Source organism: Trichechus manatus, unplaced genomic scaffold (genome assembly GCF_000243295.1).
Source record: "Trichechus manatus latirostris isolate Lorelei unplaced genomic scaffold, TriManLat1.0 scaffold00026, whole genome shotgun sequence".
NCBI classification, from domain to species: Eukaryota; Metazoa; Chordata; class Mammalia; order Sirenia; family Trichechidae; genus Trichechus; species Trichechus manatus.
In genome coordinates this window covers 11,389,244-11,411,558 of record NW_004443962.1, presented here as the reverse complement: position 1 = coordinate 11,411,558, position 22,315 = coordinate 11,389,244, and the positions used below count along the sequence as shown (strand labels likewise).

Here is a 22,315-nt window from a genome sequence, read left to right as displayed (position 1 = left end):
ATTTCCCCCCCACCCCTCCCATCCCTGGTAACCAACAGATTGTTATACATATTGAACATTTTGATCAAGGATTCCATGAAGAATCCTGATCAAAATGAGGAAAATGCAGGACAAAATTTCAAATTGTGATGGACTCTAGACTTTCTAGAGCCATGGAGGGTGGATGAACTCCTGAAATGATTGCCCTGAGATCATCTTTAAACGTTAAACCAAAAATATCCCCTAAAGTCATCTTAAAACCAAACAATAGTTCAGCTTAACTAGTCAAAAAGTCCTGCCTTGAGCTTTATACTCTTCTAAGATTTATCATATGGGATCAATTGACAACAGCAATTCAAAAGATTAGATAGGAACCTGAGAGGGCAGTGAGTTTTTGTTAATGATGGAGGAACAACTCAGAGAAGGAGGGGGAGAATGGTTGCACAACTCGAAGAATGTAATCAATGTCACTAAATTGTACATGTAGAAACTGTTGAATTAGTATACATTTTGCTGTGTATACTCTCAACAACAACAAAATAAATAGAATTTAGAAAAAAAAGTTAAAGAATATCTTTGTCACTTTGACTTCATGTTAAATAATTATCACCAGGGCTGACCACATGAAAGAACAAAATAGTTCGTTGCTGACATCAGGTGAGGCGTGCTGAGAGGGCCGCTTGCCTAAAAATATCTCCCTGACATAAGCCCTGCCTGTCTGCTGACTTTAAAATTGTAGTAAAGAATGTTAAAACTATTATCTGTTAATCCCATTCTCCTTTGCTTGAGTCAGTGATTTAAATACATCTGTGTTATGCATTATCATGACCTTGTTGACCAGTGAAACTTGGTCACCACCTCCTCCCATTCTTCCAGGCCCTGTCCTACTCTGCCCTTGGTGCCATCTAAGCTGCCAGCATGACCTTGGTCACCTCCACGCAGGTGGCTCTGTGTGGCACCGTGGTTTTCTATAGAACTCTGAAAAAAATATTAAGTTGCAGTACAAGAAAAGCATGTGATTAAGAGCCAGAGATCTGAGTTATCAACTTGAGACTAACTCTGGGAGTGTGAGCAAGACACTTTACTTCTCTCAGCCTCAGTTTCTTTGTTAAGAAACGAAGGGGTTAAAGTAGAGCCTTACCTTGCAAAGTGTAATCCCAGGCCCAACAACATTGCCTGGAGCTCACTGAACATGCAGACTCTCAGGCCCCATCCCAGTCCTAATGAATCAGAACCTACATTTTAAAAAGATTGCCCAGGTGATTCATATATATATTGATGTTTGAGAAGCATAGGAATAGAGGATTTATGGTTATCTGCTGGATTCAGATTCCTGGTGCTAGGACTACAGGAGTTTAGAACACTTACTGTAACCCCCTGAAAACAATCTGGACACCATTCAGATGCTTGCTAGACCTCGAGCCCTCTGAAGTCTTTTCCATTCAATTAAGGCTACACTAACCTAATTAAGTTGTAAAGATGTATTTTTCATCCTTAAAAAACAAAGTCTGAAGTTATCATACATCTGACATCACTAAACTTTCCTCCTAAATTTGTTTCAGGTTTTTCAAAATGATGCCTTCTTTGGGGTTCTATTCTATTTAATTCAATCCACATTGAGTGCTGGGAACACTATTGGCTGTCCTGACTCCCCCAGTCTCTCAGTTCCCTTTCACTACACTCCCTGGGAGGCATTCTTTCTCTACGTTAATGTTCCAGTCAGAGCCCCTTTCACTGTCTGAACAGACCCCATTGGTCAGACCACTCCTATTCCATTTATGTACTTCACCAAATCTCTCTCACCCCTCACACCATCAAGCCTCTCCCTTCAGATTGTACTGGCCCTGCACCCAATTGCCAGGGAGAGGTAGGTATTACCATCTTTGCTATTGTGAATAGTGCTACTGTGAACATTGGTGGATGAGTATTTGTTTGAATACTTGCTCTCAACTGACACTTCCCTTTTTTTTCCTAATAAACAGAATAATGTTGAAAATAAAAATTACAAACGTGGGCCTAGGAAACAAAGATGTGGGCCCTCAAGTTGCCTTTGTCACATCTAAAAAATCCCAGGCGGGCCTGATGCAGTACTATTTGAATTCCTAAATGCTTAAGAAATGTTTTGTGATGATTAAAGGGGATCAGAGAGGAAAAAGTTAAGGGGATTTGCATTCTTTTTCTTTTTTAAAATAATTTGTTTTATGTTTGTTGTTGAGATATATACACCGCAAAAATATACACCAATTCAAGTTTCTACATGTACAGTTCAGTAACATTGATTACATTCTTTAAGCTGTGCAACCATTCTCACCCTCCTTTTTTGAGTTGTTCCTCCCTCATTAACCTAAACTCACCGCCCCCTAAGGTTCTTATCTAGTCTTCTGAGTGGCTGCTGTCAATTTGATCCCATATAGATAGATCTTAAAAAACCCTAATGCTCAGGGCAGACATGCTTTACTAGTTAAGCTAAACTATTGTTTGGTTTTAAGATGACTTCAGGGGATGTTTTTGGTTGAAGGTTTAAAGATCATCATAGGGCAATAGTTTCCATTCATCCAGCCTCCATGGCTCCAGAAAGGCATTTTCCCCCTTTTGATTAGGATTCCTCTATAGAATCTTTGGTCAAAATGTTCAGTAATGGTAGCCAGCCAATCCAGTTCTGGTTTCGTGGAAAAGGAGGCAGTTGTTCATGGAAGGGGGAATTTGCATTCTTAAAACAGTGCGGTAAGATTTTTTTTAGACGAGGTTTGAAGACTGTGAATCGGGCAGTGGCATCTAAAATGTATTGGAGTGAGGGAGAACTGAACATTGGAAGGCCAGCCAGGGGCTGCAGGAGTGATTCAATGGGAAGTAATAAAGGCCTGGACAAGGGCTGACCATGAGAATGACCTTCCTGGAGGAAGAGCTAACATTGAATGACTCGTGTATTAGACACTTGACTACTTTCTCATTTGACGCTCACACAATCCAGTGGGTTATTATGAACCCCATTTTATGAATGCATAAATTAGCTTCAAGGAGATTAAATAACTTGTCAAAAATTACTCAGCTAATACCTGAGAGTGTTTATTAACTTACTTTATTTTGGGGTGTCAGGTAAGATCCCTTTGCGGAGTTAATGTAAGCTGTAATCTAAATAGCAAGAAGGGGCCCATAATGCAAATAAGGGAAAAGGGAACCCTTTTCCTGGCATAACGAGCAAGTACAAAGGTCCTCCGCAGGAATAAGCTGGCACTTCAAGGGTTTCTAGATGTCTAGGTGCCACATGTGCCTTCTGATCGCTGCTAACAAGTGAATGACTTTGACTTCACAGGTCTGGTGGTTAGTTAGGTTTTTCCAGGTGTCAAAAATAGGCCTTCAATTAATTAATTAATGACTTGTGATTTTCCTATTAAATAAAAACTTTGTTAAAGTAACACTATAGCAAGAATAAAGGGCAACTACCGTAATTACCCTTACTACAGAAACCCTGGTGGCCCAGTGGTTAAGAGCTATGGCTGCTAACCAAAAGGTCGGCAGCTCGAATCCACCAGATGTTCCTTGGAAACTCTGTGGGGCAGTTCTATTCTGTCCCATAGGGTCACTATGAGTTGGAATTGACTTGATGGCAACAGGTACCATAACTACTATGAGCCTGGGTGGTGCAGTGGTTAAGTGCTCAACTGCTAAGCAGAAGGTCAGTGGTTCAAAGATACCAGCTGAGAAAGATATGGCAGTCTGCTTCTGTAAAGATTACAGCCTTAGAAAGCCTATCAGGCAGTTCTTCTCTGTCCTACAGGGTTGCTATGAGTCAAAATCAACTCAGTGGCAGTGGGTTTTGTTTTGGTTTATGGTAATTACTATAGCACAGACAATCCTTCAACAATAGTATTAACAAACAATAATTTATGAAAGGATACATAGTTAGGTAGATATGCCCAGAGGTGTGGGAGGGTGTAAGGGAGCACACCCACCAGCTGATACAGATTTGGTGGTGGATATTTCTACATATATGACTGTAGGTGTCCCTCATATATTAATATAGACAATACAGCAGACAAGGGGCACAGTCAGGGAAACTTCTTAGATGTAATCAAACACTCCACGAGGTGAAGTTTCTAGGCTTGAAGGCAAAGGACCATAGACTTGGGGGACATCTATGTCAATTGGCACAATATAGTTCATAAAGACAATGTTCTGCATCCTACTTTGGTGAGTAGCGTCTAGGGTCTTAAAAGCTTGCAAGCAGCCATCTATGATATAACTCTTGGTCTCTTCCCATCCGGAGCAAAGGAAAGTGAAGAAAAGCAAAGACTCAAGGGAGCAATTAGTCTAAAGGACTAATGGACCACATGAACCATAGCCTATATGACCCTGTGACCTGAAGAACTAGATGGTACTCGGCTACAACTATTGACTACTCTGACTGGGATCACAACAGAGGGTCCTGGACAGAGTGGCAGAAAAATGTAGAACAAGAAATCAAATTCACAAAAAATACCAGACTTACTGGTCTGACAGAGACTGGAAGAACCCCAAGACTATGGCCCTAAGACACCCTTCTGAACTAGAACTGAAGCCATTCCTGGAGACCACCTTCCAGCCAAACAATAAACAAGCCCATAAAATAATCAATAACACGTGAGAAGAATGTGCTCCTTAAAACAATCGATTATATGAGATCAAAAGGGCAATATTTGCCCAAAGCAAAAATGAGAAGGTAAGAACAGGTAGAAAATTAGGACAAAAGGAGATGGAACCCAGGGCAGAAATGAGGAGAGTGCTGACACTTTGTAGGGCATGAAACTAAGGCCATGAAACACTTTACGTATACAGTGTGATGGATCACTTTTGTGTGGCATTTCTAGCCATGAGCTTGTAACTCCTACTCAAGTGATTGGGTGTGACTGTACAGATATGGTAATTGTGGCCCACCAAAGGGATTGGTGAATTTTGTCATACTGCTGGGCTTGTGGTGAGCCCAGAGGCAGGAAAGAGAAGAGCCCACCACCACCAGGGAAGGTGAGACCTGCAGGAGAGACCCACAGGAGATGGCGTGGTGGGCTTCCCGGCCCACGGAGAGAGAAAGCTAAGTGCCTTTCAGCAGAGGCCTAGGGCCAGGGAGGGGTGTGCCTGCCAGCACGGCTGGGAAGAGGCTATCCTGATGGAAGGACTGTGTGTTCCTGAGCCTGAATTGTAACTGTTACTTCCCTAATAAACCCCATAATTGTGAGTATTATCTGTGAGTTCTGTGTGGCCATTGCAGTGAATCACCAAACCCAGCAGAGAAGTAGAGAGGGTCGTGGGAGGGATGGTTGGTGTCAGAATTTGTAAAGATTGTGGAGAGAGGAGGTATGTCTGACTGTTGCCTCATAGAAGTCAGCCTTGGGCTGTTGATCTTGATTCTCCTTTCCCCTCTTGAAGTTAGAGAAGGTCAGACACTGCCCCTACACCGTTTTTACCTACAAACTGTCAAATGGAAATCTAATTTGCTCTGTAAACTTTCACCTAGTGTACAATAAAATAAAATAAACAATATAAACTGTTGTCTAATAGAAGATAAAATGCACAAGAAAAATAATGAGAAATCTCAGGAAGATTTGAAGAAATACCAAGAGCAAATCACAGATTGGTATTTTGTCATTAAAACTAATGGATGTCATTCTTTAATCCTTGCTTTTGCTTTCTATTTTAAGAAAGTCCTTTAACTTGTTCTCACTTACTTCTGACAGCTTATGCTTGCTTCAGCGCCACAAACAATTACAACTATAATGGTATGAAACACACTCTCAGCTCTGACCGTTGACTCTCCTGGGGCCAATCCACAAGAAACTAACTTCCTAAAACATGCCACAGCTTCTCAATGGCAATTCGCAGCTCTACACATTTCTTCCCACAAACATTGCTACTGTGATGTGACTTTCTGTGATCACTTGCCAATTAGAAAATTTTACACAGAGTAGAAAATAGAGATTTAACAATAAACTCTAGTGAAGATGTTTTCTGATGTCTGAAAATTTGAGAAAGGGAGAGAGAGAATGTATGATGAGAGGGGTCAGACAGGGATTAACAGTTCTCAAGGAGAAAGGGATGGGTGACAGGAATACTAACAATACCTACTATTTTGCTGCTTTCAACCTTTTCAAGTCCTTTTATTTCTGTTATTTCATGTGACTTTTCACAAAAGAACCATATGAGAAAGATTAGGAATATATTCCCCAGCTTGAAGGATAAGGAAACTGAGACAGACCTATCCAAGACCACAAAGCTGGTTGGTTACAGAACTAGGTCTAGAACCCAGTTTTCTGACTCAAATCCCAGTGTTTTCTCCTACCTTTGCCCCTCTACTGTAGGGATAAGAGTTGATTGAACAGGTCAAAAGCAGGAGGTTTTTGAGAAAAACAAGAGATGGAATACATTTATTGTATGTATTATATGACAGACATTATGCTTTGTGCTTTAACTGTAGAAAGCAGATAATAATATTTAGAGCAAGTCTCACAAATTTATAGTGAGCTTAAACCCATGGATATAAGTTATCATCAAATGATCTTGTTACTTAAGCTATCTTGATAGGCATAAACCCATTAACCATGCTCATAGATGGCTGTGAATCTAGGTTTCTCTCCCAGGTGAGATGACTCATTCCTTTCAGAGCTTTCTGGACTGGAGTCAGTCCCTCCTTGCTGCCCAAACCTCAGAGTGTTGAAGGAGCAACTGCAGTCTCCTAAGCTTTACCTTACATGTAAATGCCAGAAAAATGTTTATCTGTGTTTTATTGACTATGCAAAGACATTCAACTGTGTGGATCATAACAAATTATGGATAACATTGTGAAGAATCATGTTATGAATTGAATCGTATCCCCCTAAAATGTCTGTCAACTTGGCTAGGCCATAAGTCCCAGTATTGTGTGTTTGTCCACCATTTTATGATCTTATCTGATTATCTTACGTGTTGTAAATCCTAACCTCTGGTGTTAATGAGGCAGGATTACAGGCAGTTATGTTAATGGGGCAGAACACAATCTACAGGATTAGGTTGTATCTTGAGTCAATCTCTTTTGAGATATAAAAGAGAGAAGTGAGCAGAGAGGAGAGGGACCTCATTACCACAAAGCAAGAAGAGCCAGGAGTGTAGCACATCATTTGGACCCAGGGTCCCTGCACTGAGAAGCTCCTAGACCAGGGGAATATTGATGATAAGGACCTTCCCTCAGAGCTGACAGAGAAGGAAAGCCTTCTCTGGGAGCTGGCACCCTGAATTTGGACTTCTAGCCTCCTAGACTGTGAGAGAATAAACTTTTGCTTGTTAAAGCCATCCACTTGTAGTATTTCTGTTACAGCAGCACTAGATAACTAAGACAAATGGGAATTCCAGAACACTTAATTGTGCTTATGTGGAACCTGTACATATATACCAAGAGGCAGTCGTTGGAACAGAACAAGGGGATACTGCGTGGCTTAAAGTTAGGAAAGGGTTGTATTCTTTCACCATATTTATTAAATCTGTATTCTGAGCAAATAATCCAAGAAATTGGACTAGGAATTATGGGACATCAGGATTGGAGGAAGACTCATTAACAACCTGCGTTATGCAGATGACACAACCTTGCTTGCTGAAACTGAAGAGGACTTGAAGCACTTACTGATGAAGATCAAAGACTACAGCCTTCAGTATGGATTACACCTCAACATAAAGAAAACAATGGACCAATAAGCAACATTGTGATAAATGGAGAAAAGATTGAAGTTTTCAAGTATTTCATTTTACTTGGATCCACAATCAACACCATGGAAGCAGAAGTCAAGAAATCAGATGACGTATTCATTGGGCAAATCTGCTGCAAAAGACCTCTTTAAAGTGTTAAAAGCAAAGATGTCACTTTAAGTACTCAAGTGTGCCTTACTCAAGCCATGGTGTTTTCAATGACCTCATATGATTGCGAAAGCTGGACAATGAATAAGGAAGACCGAAAAAGAATTGACGCCTTTGAATTATGGTGTGGGTGAAGAATGTAGACTATACCATGGACTGCCAGAAGAATGAACAAATCTGTCTTGGAAGAAGTACAACCAGAATGCTCCTTAGAAGTGAGGATGGCAAGACTTCGTCTTCATGTACTTTGGACATGTTATCAGGAGGGACCAGTCCCTGGAGAAAGACATCATGCTTGGGAAAGTAGAGGGTCAGTAAAAAAGAGGAAGACCCCCAAGGAGGTGGATTGACACAGTGGCTGCAACAACGGGCTCAAGCATAACAATGATTGTGAGGATGGCGCAGAACTGGGCAGTGTTTCATCCTGTTGTACATTGTGTTGCTACGAGTCGGAACCAACTTGATGGCACCTAACAACAGCAATCCTTGCTTTGAATTTTCCCATCACCTTTTCAGCTCTTTTGTGACTGAGTCACAATTCCAAACTTCTTCCACCTCGGTGGTTCTTTAAACTTGAGTTTATATCAAAATCACCTGCGCTCACTAGGTCTGATTCAGTAGTTCTGGGGTAAAGCAAAACCAAAAACCCCTTGCTGTTGAATCAATTCAGACTCTAGCGTCCCTATAGGATGAAGTGAAATTGCATCACAGGGTTTCCAAGGCTGTAATCTTTATGGAAGCAGAGTGCCATATCTTTCTCCCACGAGAGATCTAGGGTAGGGCCCAATAATTTGCATTTCTACCCAGTTGCCAGGTGATGATACTGCTGCTGGTCTGGGACCACTCTTTAAGAACCACTATTGTAACCAGCTTGCCTTTGCTTATTAATTTACACATTTCTGAGTGGGCCACATTAGCACCACAACCTGCATTAAATCGTCACCTCTCCCTTCCCAGGTTCTAAAATCTCCCTTATTTCTTTAAAGAAATGGTCGTCACTCAAACTCCCACATTTGGTTCTTCCATCTATTCGCATTCCATTTAAACTATGTCCAGTGCATCCAGTAAAATCTAGTTCTGTGTAGATCTTTGAATTATTGAAATCTAAATTATACTGTTTGACTGCTATCCCCTCTAGACTGGAGATGTCTAAACTCATATTTTGGAAAGAAGGTTTTGGCCACAGACTTGGGTGAAATTTGTTTTTAAGTTGATGGAATGTATTTCCTTTTCAGACAAGAAGCAAGAATTAGAAGATGAACACAGGGGCATAGAAATTAAAGTGAAAAATTGTACCTGAATAGCCATAAACTGTTTCAGGCATAGAATTTTTCCACCTATTTTTCACAGTGAAGAGTTTCTGTTTGTCTAATCCTTATGCTTTGATTTAGTCCTGCTTGATCTTTTAAAAAATGCGGGTGTTTTAATCTTAAGTCTCAGAGTCCCCATTTTGTTGTAGATTTAACTCCCTAAAACTTCTCTTTCATATTTATATTCCCTGAAATGCAAAGCCATGAGATCTGGATGCTCTTCTTGTTTCCTGTACCCAGACAGAACACAGTATGGGATGTGGTCCAGAGAAAGACAACAAAAAAGCATTATAGTGATGGAGGGGCTTTCTAATGAAGAATATCTGCACCTCTACAAGCTGGAATGATCGTAAATGTGGACACCATTCTGTCCACAAATGGGGGAAGAGAGACTCTCCCCTGGAAAACTCTAGGCATGGGTTTGCATTCTCCCAGATCATGGGATAGACCACATGTGTCTCTGTGGGTCTCTGAGGGACACATTACAACACAGCAAGGAGTACAGAGTTTGAAGCCCTCTTTGTGCCTCAGTGTCCTTATCTGTAAACTGGAAATGGTAATACTCACAACACATGGTTGTTGTGAGGATTAAATAAGATACTATGACACCCCAAATGCAGAGAAATCTCTCAGTCTGGGAAGTTAGACAAACCCATGGAGGAAAAGCATCCTGTCCCTATACACTGGAACTGAGAAGACTAGGAGAATGGGACATCTTATGTCACAAGACAACCAATGATATTATCTAGTTTGACCATTTGGGGACAAGACCAATTGGCTCCAACCTAAGGTGACCAACTATCCCAGTTTCCTTGGGATTAAAGAGTTTCCCAGGGCATGGGATGTTTTGTGCTAAAACCAGGAAAGTCCCAGGCAAATTGGGATGATTGGTCACCCTACTTACTCAGCAATAATTATACTATCAGGAGTTTGGATTGTCCCATATCTCAGTGGGAACAATTTCCCCCAGATATACAACAGAAATTCAGATGTGATTTTTTTTTTTTTTATGTCCTTGGGCTATACTTATCTTCTCCTTCCCTTTACTGCCAAACTTTTCCAAAGAGTGGTCCCCACTCACCATGTCTTTCTGCTCAACACCTGTCCTCTCTCAAAGTCACTCATCTGGTATAGCTCCAGAGCCTGGCAGAAGACTCTTTAAATAGCAGCATAAAAATAAGGGCATCTTTGTTGCCTGTGTGTATTGTTTTTCTTTTTTCTTAAAAGGATATTTTCAAATAACTTCAACAGACATGGAGGGCCTGAAGGTTCCACCACAGATGTTTCTATCTTCAAAAATACTGTTAATAAGAATCACACTCTAGAAGGGTAAAGGATAAGAAATGATTGGGCTTAGAGTTCATCACCACTGTCCCTCCAGCCAGGACATCCCTGCTGCTGGAGCAGAGTTCTCACTACAGACATGGCGCATGTGGAACTAGTCAGTCCATGCTATCCCTTCCCAGGAACTGGGCTCAACTTTGTGACAGAACCAGTCTGGCCACTATGAAGTTGGGCACTTGTGGTGCTGAAAGCTTTTGTCACATAGCTTTATTCCATTTGTGATTTGCCCTTTGTTTCTCACCTAGAAACCAGCAGGGAACTCTGAACCATCCAGACTCCATCCTAATTGAAGAATTCGTCTTCTGAATAAGCAGGTTGTCACATTCTCCCTGCCAGGACTCAGGCCCTGCCAACATTGGAGTGCGTGCTTAATAGCTTTCTCCTCCTCTCCAAACAAGCACCATATTTTGGATGGCCAGTGGTTCCACTTCACAGCTCAAATGCCACAGTTGCCCTGGCAAGAGCTCTTTGGGGACCTCCCATAAGCAGAGGCATTGTCATCATTGTTCTTAACCTTGCGACAGCACTGGGGGCTATCACTCACCCTCTCCTTTATATCTGTGACAACACAGTCCTGACTCTCTTAGCTCTCTGGTCTCTGCTTCTTCTTAACGTCCTGCCAAAGTGGTCATACTTGGCTATGTACTTCATGGCTGAGACTTCTATGTTCTCACTTCCCCAGTTACAGCTACATCTCTAACTTTTCAGTGGATTATTCTCAAATCTGTATCTATCCATTCCAACTCCTCATCTTCCCATCCGTATGATCTGTCATCACCTTAAGCAACTTGTATAGAACTTACTAGAACCAGCTTTCCTCCCCCAACATTTCCCCCTTCAGATTTCCCTATTTTTCTCCAAATTATAGTCAATATTCTCTCTCCCTGGTTCAGTCTTGGCATCAACTCTGACTCTTCTCTCCCAATTTCAAGTCAGAAACAAAAGTGTTGATTCTCCCTTTGTAATGTCTCCTGTCTCATCTTGCCTATTTCTAGTCATCAGTCTCACCTACACACCAGTTTCTAAGTCTAGGTCTTCCCACTCCATCCATCCCTTCACTCCTACTAGTTAACACCCCAATCATAATGTAAAATACCTTCTTACTGTATACCAAATAATTGCAAATGCCTTAGCCTAATATTTAAGAATTCCCAGTCCACAGTGAGTTTCCCCCACACCCCCAGGAGTGATATGGAATATGCAGGAGTCTACCTACACATTACATTGCACGTCAAAAGATCTAGCAGCTGGACTCATGTGCTCCTTGCCTGACCCTATTCTGCTACATCTTAGTTTAGCTTTCCCACTTTGTTTAGCTCCTTCTCTGACTTTAACAACTTAGCTTATCTTTCACTGGGCCCTGAGACCTTTGGATGTCCTGGCTCACAACTTCTCCTCTGGCTCCTGATTCAGGGACTATTAGGGGTATACAGCTCTCTGGCCTGGTCCCTTTTCACACCCAATAGTCTCAGTGGGATTTGGAACAGGGGTTTTGATTTATTATGGTGCATAAGAATCAGATGGGGAGAGTGTTAAGAATATAAATTCCAAGACACACCCTTCACTCAGGTCAGGAGTATGGCCAGCATCTATAACAGTGCTGTCCAATAGAATTTTCTATGAAGATGGAAATGTTCTATCCTGTGTAGCTACTAACCATATGTGACTATTGAGCACTTGAAATGTGGTTAATGTGACTGAAGAAGTGAATTCTTAATTTTATTTCACTTTGCTTAATTCAGATTTAAAGAGCCATACGTGAGTAAACAACAACAACAAAAAAAAAAACCCATTGCCCTTGAGTCGATTCTGACTCATAGGGACCCTATAGGACAGAATAGAACTGCCCCATAGGGTTTCCAAGGAGTGGCTGGTGGGTTTGAACCGCTGTCCTTTTGGTTAGCAAATCTCTTAAATCTCTCTTTTGGTTGCCCATCTCCTAAACATGTGACTACTGGCTACCATACTGGACAATGCAAATCTATAGGTTTAACAATCAACCCAGCTGATTCTAACGAACAATAGTGTTTAACACCACTTTAAGAAGCATTCCAGGCGACCCTTATGCTCACTTACTGACACGGTAAGTAATCAACAAATGAATAAATTAATTAACGAGGGTAAATTCTCCTTGAAATTTAAGGCTGTCACTTCTGGAAAAAAAAAGAAAAAAGCTGGGGGCCGGGGTGGGGGGTGCTGTTGTAGATTAAGAGAAGCTGAAAAAATATAAAAATCAAGTGCAATAAGTTGACCTTAAAAGGATCCTGATTCCAAAAGAAAAAAATGATTAAAAAAAAAAAAAAACTACAGAAGACATTTTTGGGACACTTGGGAAATTTGGATATGGACAGCATGCTATGCTTTTCGTTTTCTGAGGTGAGATAACGTGATTGTAGTTACAAAGGAAAATGTCCTTATTCTGAGGAAACACAAGCTGAAGTTTTTAGGGATGAAAAGTCACGATGTCAGCAACTTATTTTCAGGTGGTTCAACCAAAACTTGTGTGTGTGTGTGTGTGTGTGTGTGTGTGTGTGGAAAGAGAGCGAGTGCACAAAAGTGGCAAAATCTTAACTATTGTTGAATTTAGGTGGAGCATATTTGGGTGTTCCGTGTATAGATTCCTTTACCTTTTCTGTATATTTGAAAATTTTCAAAGGAAAAAAAAAGTTGAGGGAAGATTCACCCACATGAAGTTGGCCAAACCTAAAGTAAAATTTTAAAATACTGCATCTCTTGACTTTCGGGTGCTAACTTCCCCACCCCACCCAGACAAACACAGTGCTGAAATTACGCTAGAGTCTCTAGATCAGGTATTGCAACTGGCTACCTACAGATCCTATCTAGACTGTATACAGGTTTTTCTTGGCCCAGATAGAGTTTTGTTTTGTTTTTAAAATTAAATTAGTTGATAAAAATCAGGGGATTTTTATCCTGATATGTAATTAAATATTTTGTGCTATAATGGAATATAAAATAATTATTTTGTAATAGCAAATAAGTATAAATCACTTCCTATGAGACAATCACTGCTGTAAGTATATTAACTAATTTAATCCCACAACACCCCTATGAGATAGGTACTAGCATTATGCTCCCTTGGCAAGTGGGGAAGCTGATGCACAAAGAGGTTAACTAACTTTCCCTAAGTCTCACAACTACTGACTTGTCGTGCTAGGGTTGAAAACTGCAGCCTGACTCCTAACCACTACACTATATTCTGCCACTCACAAAAATCTGCACTCCCAGTTTCAATGGAAAAATCAGAAGATGTGGCAACGCATTTCACATGGAACTAAATGACAAGTGCCAAGTAGCTGCACTCCTCTGAAAGCAGAGCATCTTCTCCTCACTTGCAGAAGACCCTGCTCAGCCTGCTGCTGAAGCCTTTGGAGTTTTGACCCCCGCTCTAGCTACAGCACAGCTGAATACACCAGGGTGAATGGCACATGGTGGATACTTCAGACACTGCCCCAGATTAAGATAGGTATCAGGCTGGCCTCTGAGTGAACGGAAGCCCCAGTAGGAGAGAAGGAGAACAGGGTAACTTGGGCCAGATGTGGGAGAGTTTTGAATGTCAGGACAATTGTCAGTAGACAATGGAGAAAAGAAACAGGTAACAGAAGTTACATACCTCATGGTCAGTAATATGCCCCATCAGAGGGCAGTGTGAATCCATGTAAAGAGCATGGGCCAGCATGGCCTGGGTTGGAAACCTGTCTCCAGCACTTAGCAGCGGTGTGACCTTGAACGAGTAACTTAACTTCTCCAAGCTTCACTACACTACACTGAACTGTAAAATGGGGCAATGACTTTCACCTCAGGGAGGTGGAAGGAATTGACTGAAAGAGTATGCGAAGTCTCTTTGGCTCCTGTTAATATAGATAACCACAATACTTTTCTTACTAACCATTCATATTCATCTTTTCTCCTACAGTTAAGAAACAAAAAGAAATTGAGAAGCTATGGTAAGTAGCAAGTGCTTTTTGGACCTTCACATTTCAGAGCTGTAGGCCTGGCTTCATTTAGCCGGCAGCCCCAGTAGCTGGCAGACCAGTCCTTACGGTCTGATGATACTTACCGGAACAGAACCTGGAAGAAATTGAAACACAGTAGGTGGAAACCATAGAACTGAGAAAGATTTATAAGATTTTTAGTAGAACATTTTTTTATAGTAGCAAAAAAGCCAACAATAATCTAAACGCCCAGCAACTCCTTCACTCAGCTAACATTACTGAGTACCTACCATGGTCCAGGCCCCACGCCAGGTACTGGGGATGCAGTTGTGAGCAAAACCAGACATGGCCTCTCTCCTGCCAGCACGTCCCCCGGGTGGTGGTTGATTAAATGAAGAAGAGCACACCCATGTTCTGGAATGTTACACTGCCATTATGAAGAAAGTTTGTCAAGAATATCAATAAAAAGCAGTCTAGTCTCAGGTTATAGTAGCAAGTTAAAAAGTGGGATGCAAAAGTGTGTTCATAGCATTAGCTATGTAATATAAATCACCCATAATCCACAACTCAAATATAACATTGTCAACATAGTAGTCCATTACATACAGCACCCCCTCCTACCCCATTCTAAGTACATTTAGGAGCCCTGGTGGCGCAGTGGGTAAGAGCTTGGCTGCTACCCAAAAGGTTGGTAGTTCAAATCCACCAGAAACCCTATGGGGCAGTTCTCCTCTGTCCTATAGGGTCGCTGTGAATTGGAATTGACTGGACAGAAAGGGTTTGGTTTTGGTTTTAAGTACATTTACTACATACATATAATAAACAACTGGAGAGTAAAGAGTTGATAGTTGTTTCTGGGTTGTGGAATTATGAGTAAATTTTGCTTCTGTATGATTTTTTATATTTTCCAAGCTTGTGTAAACAGGAAATAAGTCAATGGAAACGCAGTCACAGACACACGTAGATCTCCTCTTCTGGTGCTCATTTGTTTTCTCTCTTTCCTTTTCCCGTGGTGTCTCCAGGGCAGGGCACGCCAGCCTCCACCTGGGCAGCACAGGCATTGTGAGGGATGCTTCAATCGCCACTGCCACGTTCCTGTGGAGCCCAACGTCTCCTGCAGGATGATAAACTGCCACCTGCTCTGTGGGGCCACCTTCCACATGTGCAAAGAGGCAGAACATGAGCTCCTTTGCCCTCTAGAGCAGGTTCCATGCCTCAACTCTGAATATGGCTGCCCACTTTCCATGTCCCGCCACAAGCTGGCCAAACACCTGCAGGTGTGTCCTGCCAGTGTGGTCTGCTGCTCTATGGAGTGGAACCGCTGGCCCAATGTGGACTCTGAAACAACCCTTCATGAGAACATCATGAAAGAGATCCCCAGTGAGGAGTGTTTGGACACAGCCCTGGCCCTCCAGGACCAGAAGGTCCTTTTTAGATCCTTGAAAATGGTGGAACTTTTCCCAGAAACTAGAGATGCCACCGAGGAGAGACCGACTATGAATGGTGAAGTCACTTGGGAAGAAATGGAAGGAGCGGTGGGTGGAGCGGATGCATGTTTGGCACCACACGATTCTCTGTCAGCAGCTAATGGAGAGATGCCAGAGTTGAGTCAAGAAGAACGAGAGTCATTAGCCAAAACCAAAGAAGGGATGGACCTGGCCAAGTATGGCAAGTGGGAAAATATGTTCAGCAAAGAGAATGCAGCCTCTGCTTTAACAAATTCACTCGCCAGCTGTGAGACCAAGAGCAGGAATGGCTCAGGGAAAGAACAGATTTCCACAGACAATAACATGGTAGAAGGAGAGGGCACAGCCAAAGGGAGAGAACCACAGGAAAACCAGAAGCAGCAGGACTTTCCTGCAGCTATGGAAACGATGGGGCTTGCCCCCTGGCAGGATGGTGTTCTGGAAAGACTAAAAACAGCTGTGGATGCAAAGGACTATAACATGTACCTGGTGCACAATGGGCGGATGCTTATTCACTTTGGTCAGATGGCTGCTTGTACACCTAAGGAGAAAGATTTTGTTTATGGCAACCTTGAGGCTCAGGAAGTCAAGACTGTTTACACCTTCAAAGTTCCTGTGAGCTACTGTGGAAAGCGGGCTCGACTTGGAGATGCCATGTTGAGTTGTAGGCCAAATCAACACAAGGCAGTAGACACCTCAGATTTGGGGATCACTGTGGAGGAACTGCCAAAGTCAGATCTCATCAAGGCCACCCTTCAGTGTGCTTTGGAAAGAGAACTCAAAGGTCACGTTATCTCCGAATCCAGGAGTATTGATGGGCTGTTCATGGATTTTGCCACACAGACCTATAACTTTGAGCCAGAACAGTTTTCCTCTGGGACGGTGCTAGCTGACCTCCTAACCGCTGCCAGCCCTGGGGGGCTCTATGTGGAGCTCTATAGTGAGTGTGTGACCAGGCGACACAACAAGAGCAGCTCCACCTTCACTTTCACTTGCAACAAGTTCTTCAGGAGGGATGAATTCCCCCTACACTTCAAGAATGTCCACACAGACATTCAATCAAGTCTCAATGGCTGGTTCCAGCATCGATGCCCCCTAGCCTATTTGGGATGTACATTTATTCAGAACCATTTCCGTCCCCCAGGGCAAAAGGCAAAAGTAATCTATAGTCAGGAGCTCAAGACCTTTGCCATCAAGCCAGAGGTTGCTCCGGAGCTGAGTGAGGGAACGAAGAACAACCATCCTTCAGGCCATGGAAGAAAAAGCCAGAATTCTCTAACCAGCCTGCCCCTGGAGGTTTTGCAGTACATCGCTGGGTTCTTGGACAGCATCAGCCTGTCCCAGCTCTCCCAGGTGTCTGTGCTGATGAGGAATATCTGTGCCACTTTGTTACAAGAGAGAGGGATGGTCCTCCTGCAATGGAAGAAGAAGAGGTATTCCCATGGAGGCACCTCCTGGAGAGTCCACCAACAGGCAAGTAAACATTCATTTATTCACTTGTTCAGCAAATGTTTATTAAGAGCCATCTATGTGCCAGGCACTGTACTAGGCACTGGGAAAGTTTCTGGGAATTAACATGGTCCCAGCTCTCAAGGAGTTCTGGTAGGGAAGATAGGCTTATAAACATATGACACTGTGACTGGCGTGGCTATCAGATGGCTCTCTCCACAGAGCTACTCTCTCTGGGTTCCCGTAACCCTCCCTTCTTGCTTTTCAAGCCTAAAGCAGTAACATTTCTGATTGTTACTAACCGTGGGTACTGTACTATATCTTGTGGTTTCCTACCTACATGTTTGTAAATCACTGCTTTTGTTGTTGTTGTTTTAAATTGTCTTCAAATTACCCAATTTGAAAGTGCTGTCTGTTCCTTTGATAAAGGCATCTTGAAAATCTAAATGATTGGTTCACTGATTTCCCCTGGTTCAAATGTTTATTTAATTTTTTTTTTTAAACTCTTCTGTATAGATCAAAGAAACTTTCCCTTCAGAGAAATCTTGCTCCTTATCCCCAATAGGGCCATACTGCTTACCTATATTACAGTTCCTATCAGCTTGGACTATACAGAAGTGAGATTTTTAATTCATAGTGTCCAAGGCGCCCTCAGCATCCCTTCTCATGGTAGATACACTGGTAATACGAACCATGAACTTATGATGCCCATTGAGGTCAATGATTCCATAATCTCATTTTTTAGTTGCTTTCCAATATGTGGGCGTTTACAAACTGGCCTTGGAGAGTTAGGGTTGTTTGTATCTATTTTCTTTGATTATATCTAAAATATCTTGTATATTTTCCATTATTTATTCCCTGAGCTGTCTTCTTCAAAAAATAGTTATGGGAATCTCCCTCACGTATTTATGACTGCATCCATGTGTAAAATAAACACTGAGTGCCAACCAACCATGAGTTAGGGATAAAAATGAATGAGATTAAGACCCTGCCTTCAGGAACCTTACAGTCTAGAACTGCCTAATATCTTTCTCTATAAAATCAGAAGCAAATAATTAATGTCCTAGCAACCCCATTATTTCTTTTGCTCAAGTTTGTCCCCAATTCAATGATTGCTAACCATTCTTGGATATCATTTGGGGCAAACCAATCTCCTTGCAGAAAGGAAGAAAGACAATTTAGTCAGGCCTAGAGGATGCTCATATTAAAATGGTTTTTAAAGTTAAAAGAGAAATAGTTCTAATATCCCAGGCAAGACCTTTCTTCCTGAGAACAGGAAAAAGAGAAGTATTTCTTACACTGTGCAAATAAATCCAGTCAGAGGGCATTACCCCAATGTTCACTTTTGAGCTTTCTTCTTTCCCAACAGATCTGGCAGTTCAGCAGCCTCTTCTCCAAAATCAAGAGCTGGGAGTTTAATGAAGTCACCTCCATGTCTGAGCACCTGAAGGCTTGTCCTTTCAACATCATAGAACATAAAACTGACCCCATTCTTTTGACCAGCATGTGTGAGCCCCATGAGCCAGCCCGAAAAAGCTTAGTCTCCACCTTTAGAAACGGATCACGAGGAAGAAACGCTTTCTAAAGATTCAGACACCACCATTCTTGGATTCCTCCTCGGAGTTCCTGGAAGTAGGACAGAGTGTGGTTTTGAGGACTCCCCTCTGTAAATGGCATATGTGCATCTCTGGGTGGACTGGAACATGCAATGTCTTCCAAAACCTGAGTGGTTGCACAAAGTCTGAGAATTTCCTAAGCCATGGCTTGTAGAGCTGCTGTAGGGCCATATTCATCACTTATTTCCCTTTCATTTGTTTTTGAAAATACATCAGTCTGAGGAGAAAATAGGTAACTTTGAGGCCACTCAAAAGACAAGGGCGCAATGAAGTTCCTCAACCAGCACAGACCTGTGCTTTTACATAGAGCTTTTTTGTTTGCAAAGCACTTTCAAACCCATGGGGCAGGCAATGCAGGGATGACGTCTTCGGTACAGAGAGTTATCTTGCGGGGCACCCAGGGTGAAGGGCACAGTTTGAAGGTGCCGGATCTGGGTCTGCTTAATAGCTAGGTCCAGGGCGTCTTTTACTTGCCCCACTGCGTTTAAACCCAGCCAGTCCCCATACAGCTGGACAAAGAAGAGCCCCCTAGCTGAGCACAGTGGCCCCTGAGGATACCACAGGCCAAAGGATGAGAGATAGAAGTGAAGTCACAAAGTATGTTGTGTAGAAGCTGGGGCAAAATCTTACCTTGCATAGTTACCCACAATGGTTTTGATCTTAAGCAGCTCTCTTTTAGTTACTAAAATGATTTTACACACCAGGTAATTTTAAGTTGGGAACCAGATGGAGCTGATTTGTTTGTGTGGCTTCCTGTTCTAGGTCCATGTGCAAAATATATACTTTCAGCTCTTTCCAGGCGAAACTGAAGGCAGGAAAGTTGAGTTATTTGTCTTGTGTTTATATCCATCTCACCTTAATTAATGCCATTTACCCAGCAGTCCAAGCAGTCCTCAAGTAAATGAGAATTACTGGGTAGGGAGAACAGGCATTGGGGGGAAGCAGAGAACAAAGAACTTAGCCAACAGAAAAAAGAGTCTAGTTAGCGTGGGTGAACATGGTTGGGATCTGGTGTAGAGTAGATCAGACCTACGAGAGAGGTCAAGAAGGCATTAGAGCAAGTCCCAGGACAGAAATACACTCATTGTTTTATTTTAATGTGCCACTTGGTACTATTTGGTAACTTAACTGTTTTTCCTAATTCCCGTTGTTTGGTTTATATTTCACATTTGTATATAGACACCATTTTCTAAATATATAGTGAGTATGATACAAGATTTGATTATGGTTTACTTAGTGAAGAGGAGTAATTGGAAACAGCACTGAAGCAGGGAAGAAGGAAGAGAGTTCGCCTGGTATTGATCCCATGTGTTCTGAATCTAATCCTTCCCTCTCTGGAGGAAGAGAGCCCCTAAAGTCCACTCTGGGTTTCTTATTTTATTACAAAAAGAGAGAAAGGGGAGCTACAGACCAACAGAGATGAAAAGCAGGGGCTGCTGCTAGAGGAATGAGAAGGAAGGTGCTACATAAAGAAGAAAGCAGAGGCCTTCCCTCCACAACCTGGGGGGACGGGGCAGCGCAGGGGCTCAGGAGAGCAGTCAGAGGAGGGCCTGCACCTGCTCTGTGGGCTGCGCACCTCCAGTAGCACTTTCCTGTCACAGTTGTTGCCTGCACAGCAATGGTGAATTGATCAACACTATCAAACACACTTTATGAGATATCAGATTGTATATGTTGCAGGAAATCATGGCACTACCGGTATCTACTGGCATTCCTGGGTGGTGCAAATGGTTAATACGTTGGGCTGCCAACTGAAAGGTTGAAAGTTAAAGTCCACCTAAAAGGTACCTCAGAAGAAAGTCGTGGCAAACTTACTTCTGAAAAATCAGCTATTGAAGGCCCTGTGGAGCACAGTTCTACTCTGACACACACATGGGATCGCCATGAGCTGGAGTCAACTTGACAACAACTGGTGGTTACTGGTTGTACAAAAAAACTAAAAACTCATTGCCATTGAGTCAATTCCAACTCATAGCGACCTTACAGGACAAAGTAGAACTGCCCCATAGGGTTTCCAAGTAGCGGCTGATGGATTCAAGCTGCCGACCTTTTAGTTAGCAGCCGAGCACTGTGGCACTAGGGCCACCCACTGGTTATACAAGTACATGCATTTTATGGTGAGAGGGCAGGTGGAGCAGCAGGGAAAGAGACTGTGGATAAGGCAGAAGATGGTTTGCTTAGTGAGATGAAGCTGTAGTGAGCAACACAAGCGGGGAGCGTTATCTGACAAAGTCAAGTCAACTAGACACAGTTTGGGATTGAGAAACAGCTCAGGGGAGCTGAAGAGGGACTGTGTATCCAAGAATAGGAGTCTGAACTGGGGAGATGTCTGTAAGCAAAACCCTTGATGAGTATCACCACCAAGAAAGTCAGTTCAGAGTAGAGATCGGAGGAACATGGTGAAGGGTGAGGTCTGTAGAACTGAAGCAGGAAGGACCTTGCTGCCTCAGTAGCACAAGGATCTGGAAAAAAAAAAGTTCTATCATATAATGAAGGAAAAAGCTAAAAAAAAAAAAAAAAAAAAAAAAAGCAAGGTGAACTTGGAGATGTAACAGGAAAGCCACTGTAGAAGCTTGATCTATGTGTGATGTCAAACCAAAATGAGGTGAAGAATGAGATTGTGTATATCTATGGTGACTTGAAATCACAGTATCTCTATAAGCAGAAATAAAAGCTGCTTTACACTCTGGAAGGCTATCTGGGTGAATCTTGTGAGGGAGTTCTAAAGACAGATTAGGGATTCACTGGCATAGAAGCATTGTTGAAACCAAAGGACTGTTTCTGGAAGAAATGCCACAGAACGAGCCTGAGGCACCCAGTGCTCTAGGCACGTGGGCATCTCACCAGCTCTCTGAAGTCCTGGAGCAACTCTGGGTATTAGCTACTGAACATAGCCCCTCCTTGATCCCACTGCTCTGGCCATCTTTGAAAGCTGGACCCAACTTCAGATGCTGGTGATGGCACAAACTTCTATGTCCTATCACCCAGAGATCTCCTACACCAAACTCCTGGCTTCTATTTTGGTTTTGTCCTAGGATCCCCTATCTCTGACCTTGCTGAGGCTAAGCTCCACAGCCTGGTGCTTGGAAAAGCCCACCTTGTCCTGGTCTCCACTCTCTCTCATCCCCATACTTTGCTTGGTGATTAGCTTGTTGCCCACCATAGGCTGTCCAAATGTCCTCAGCTGTTTTCCTATCTACCTTGGCCCTGGGCCAGGCAGAAGTTCCATATACTTCCTCCGTCCACCTGCTTCCCTGGCCATTGATTTCCATAAAGCAGCCAGCTACAAGGCAGTCTGGACTTTCCCAAGTGGGGGCCACTGTCTCTGGCTCCAAATCCTC

At 42.6% G+C, this 22,315-nt stretch overlaps 1 protein-coding gene across 1 annotated transcript; it reads left to right on the top strand.

Annotated features, from left to right (window-relative positions):
* The first annotated feature begins 14,185 nt into the window (after positions 1-14,185).
* Positions 14,186-20,804, top strand: FBXO40 (F-box protein 40). Its single transcript, XM_023728682.1, has 3 exons — positions 14,186-14,241; positions 15,408-17,382; positions 18,728-20,804. The coding sequence occupies exons 1-3, from the start codon at positions 14,186-14,188 to the stop codon at positions 18,941-18,943; spliced, it is 2,247 nt and encodes a 748-aa protein (XP_023584450.1). The 3' UTR covers positions 18,944-20,804.
* Positions 20,805-22,315: the final 1,511 nt, after the last annotated feature.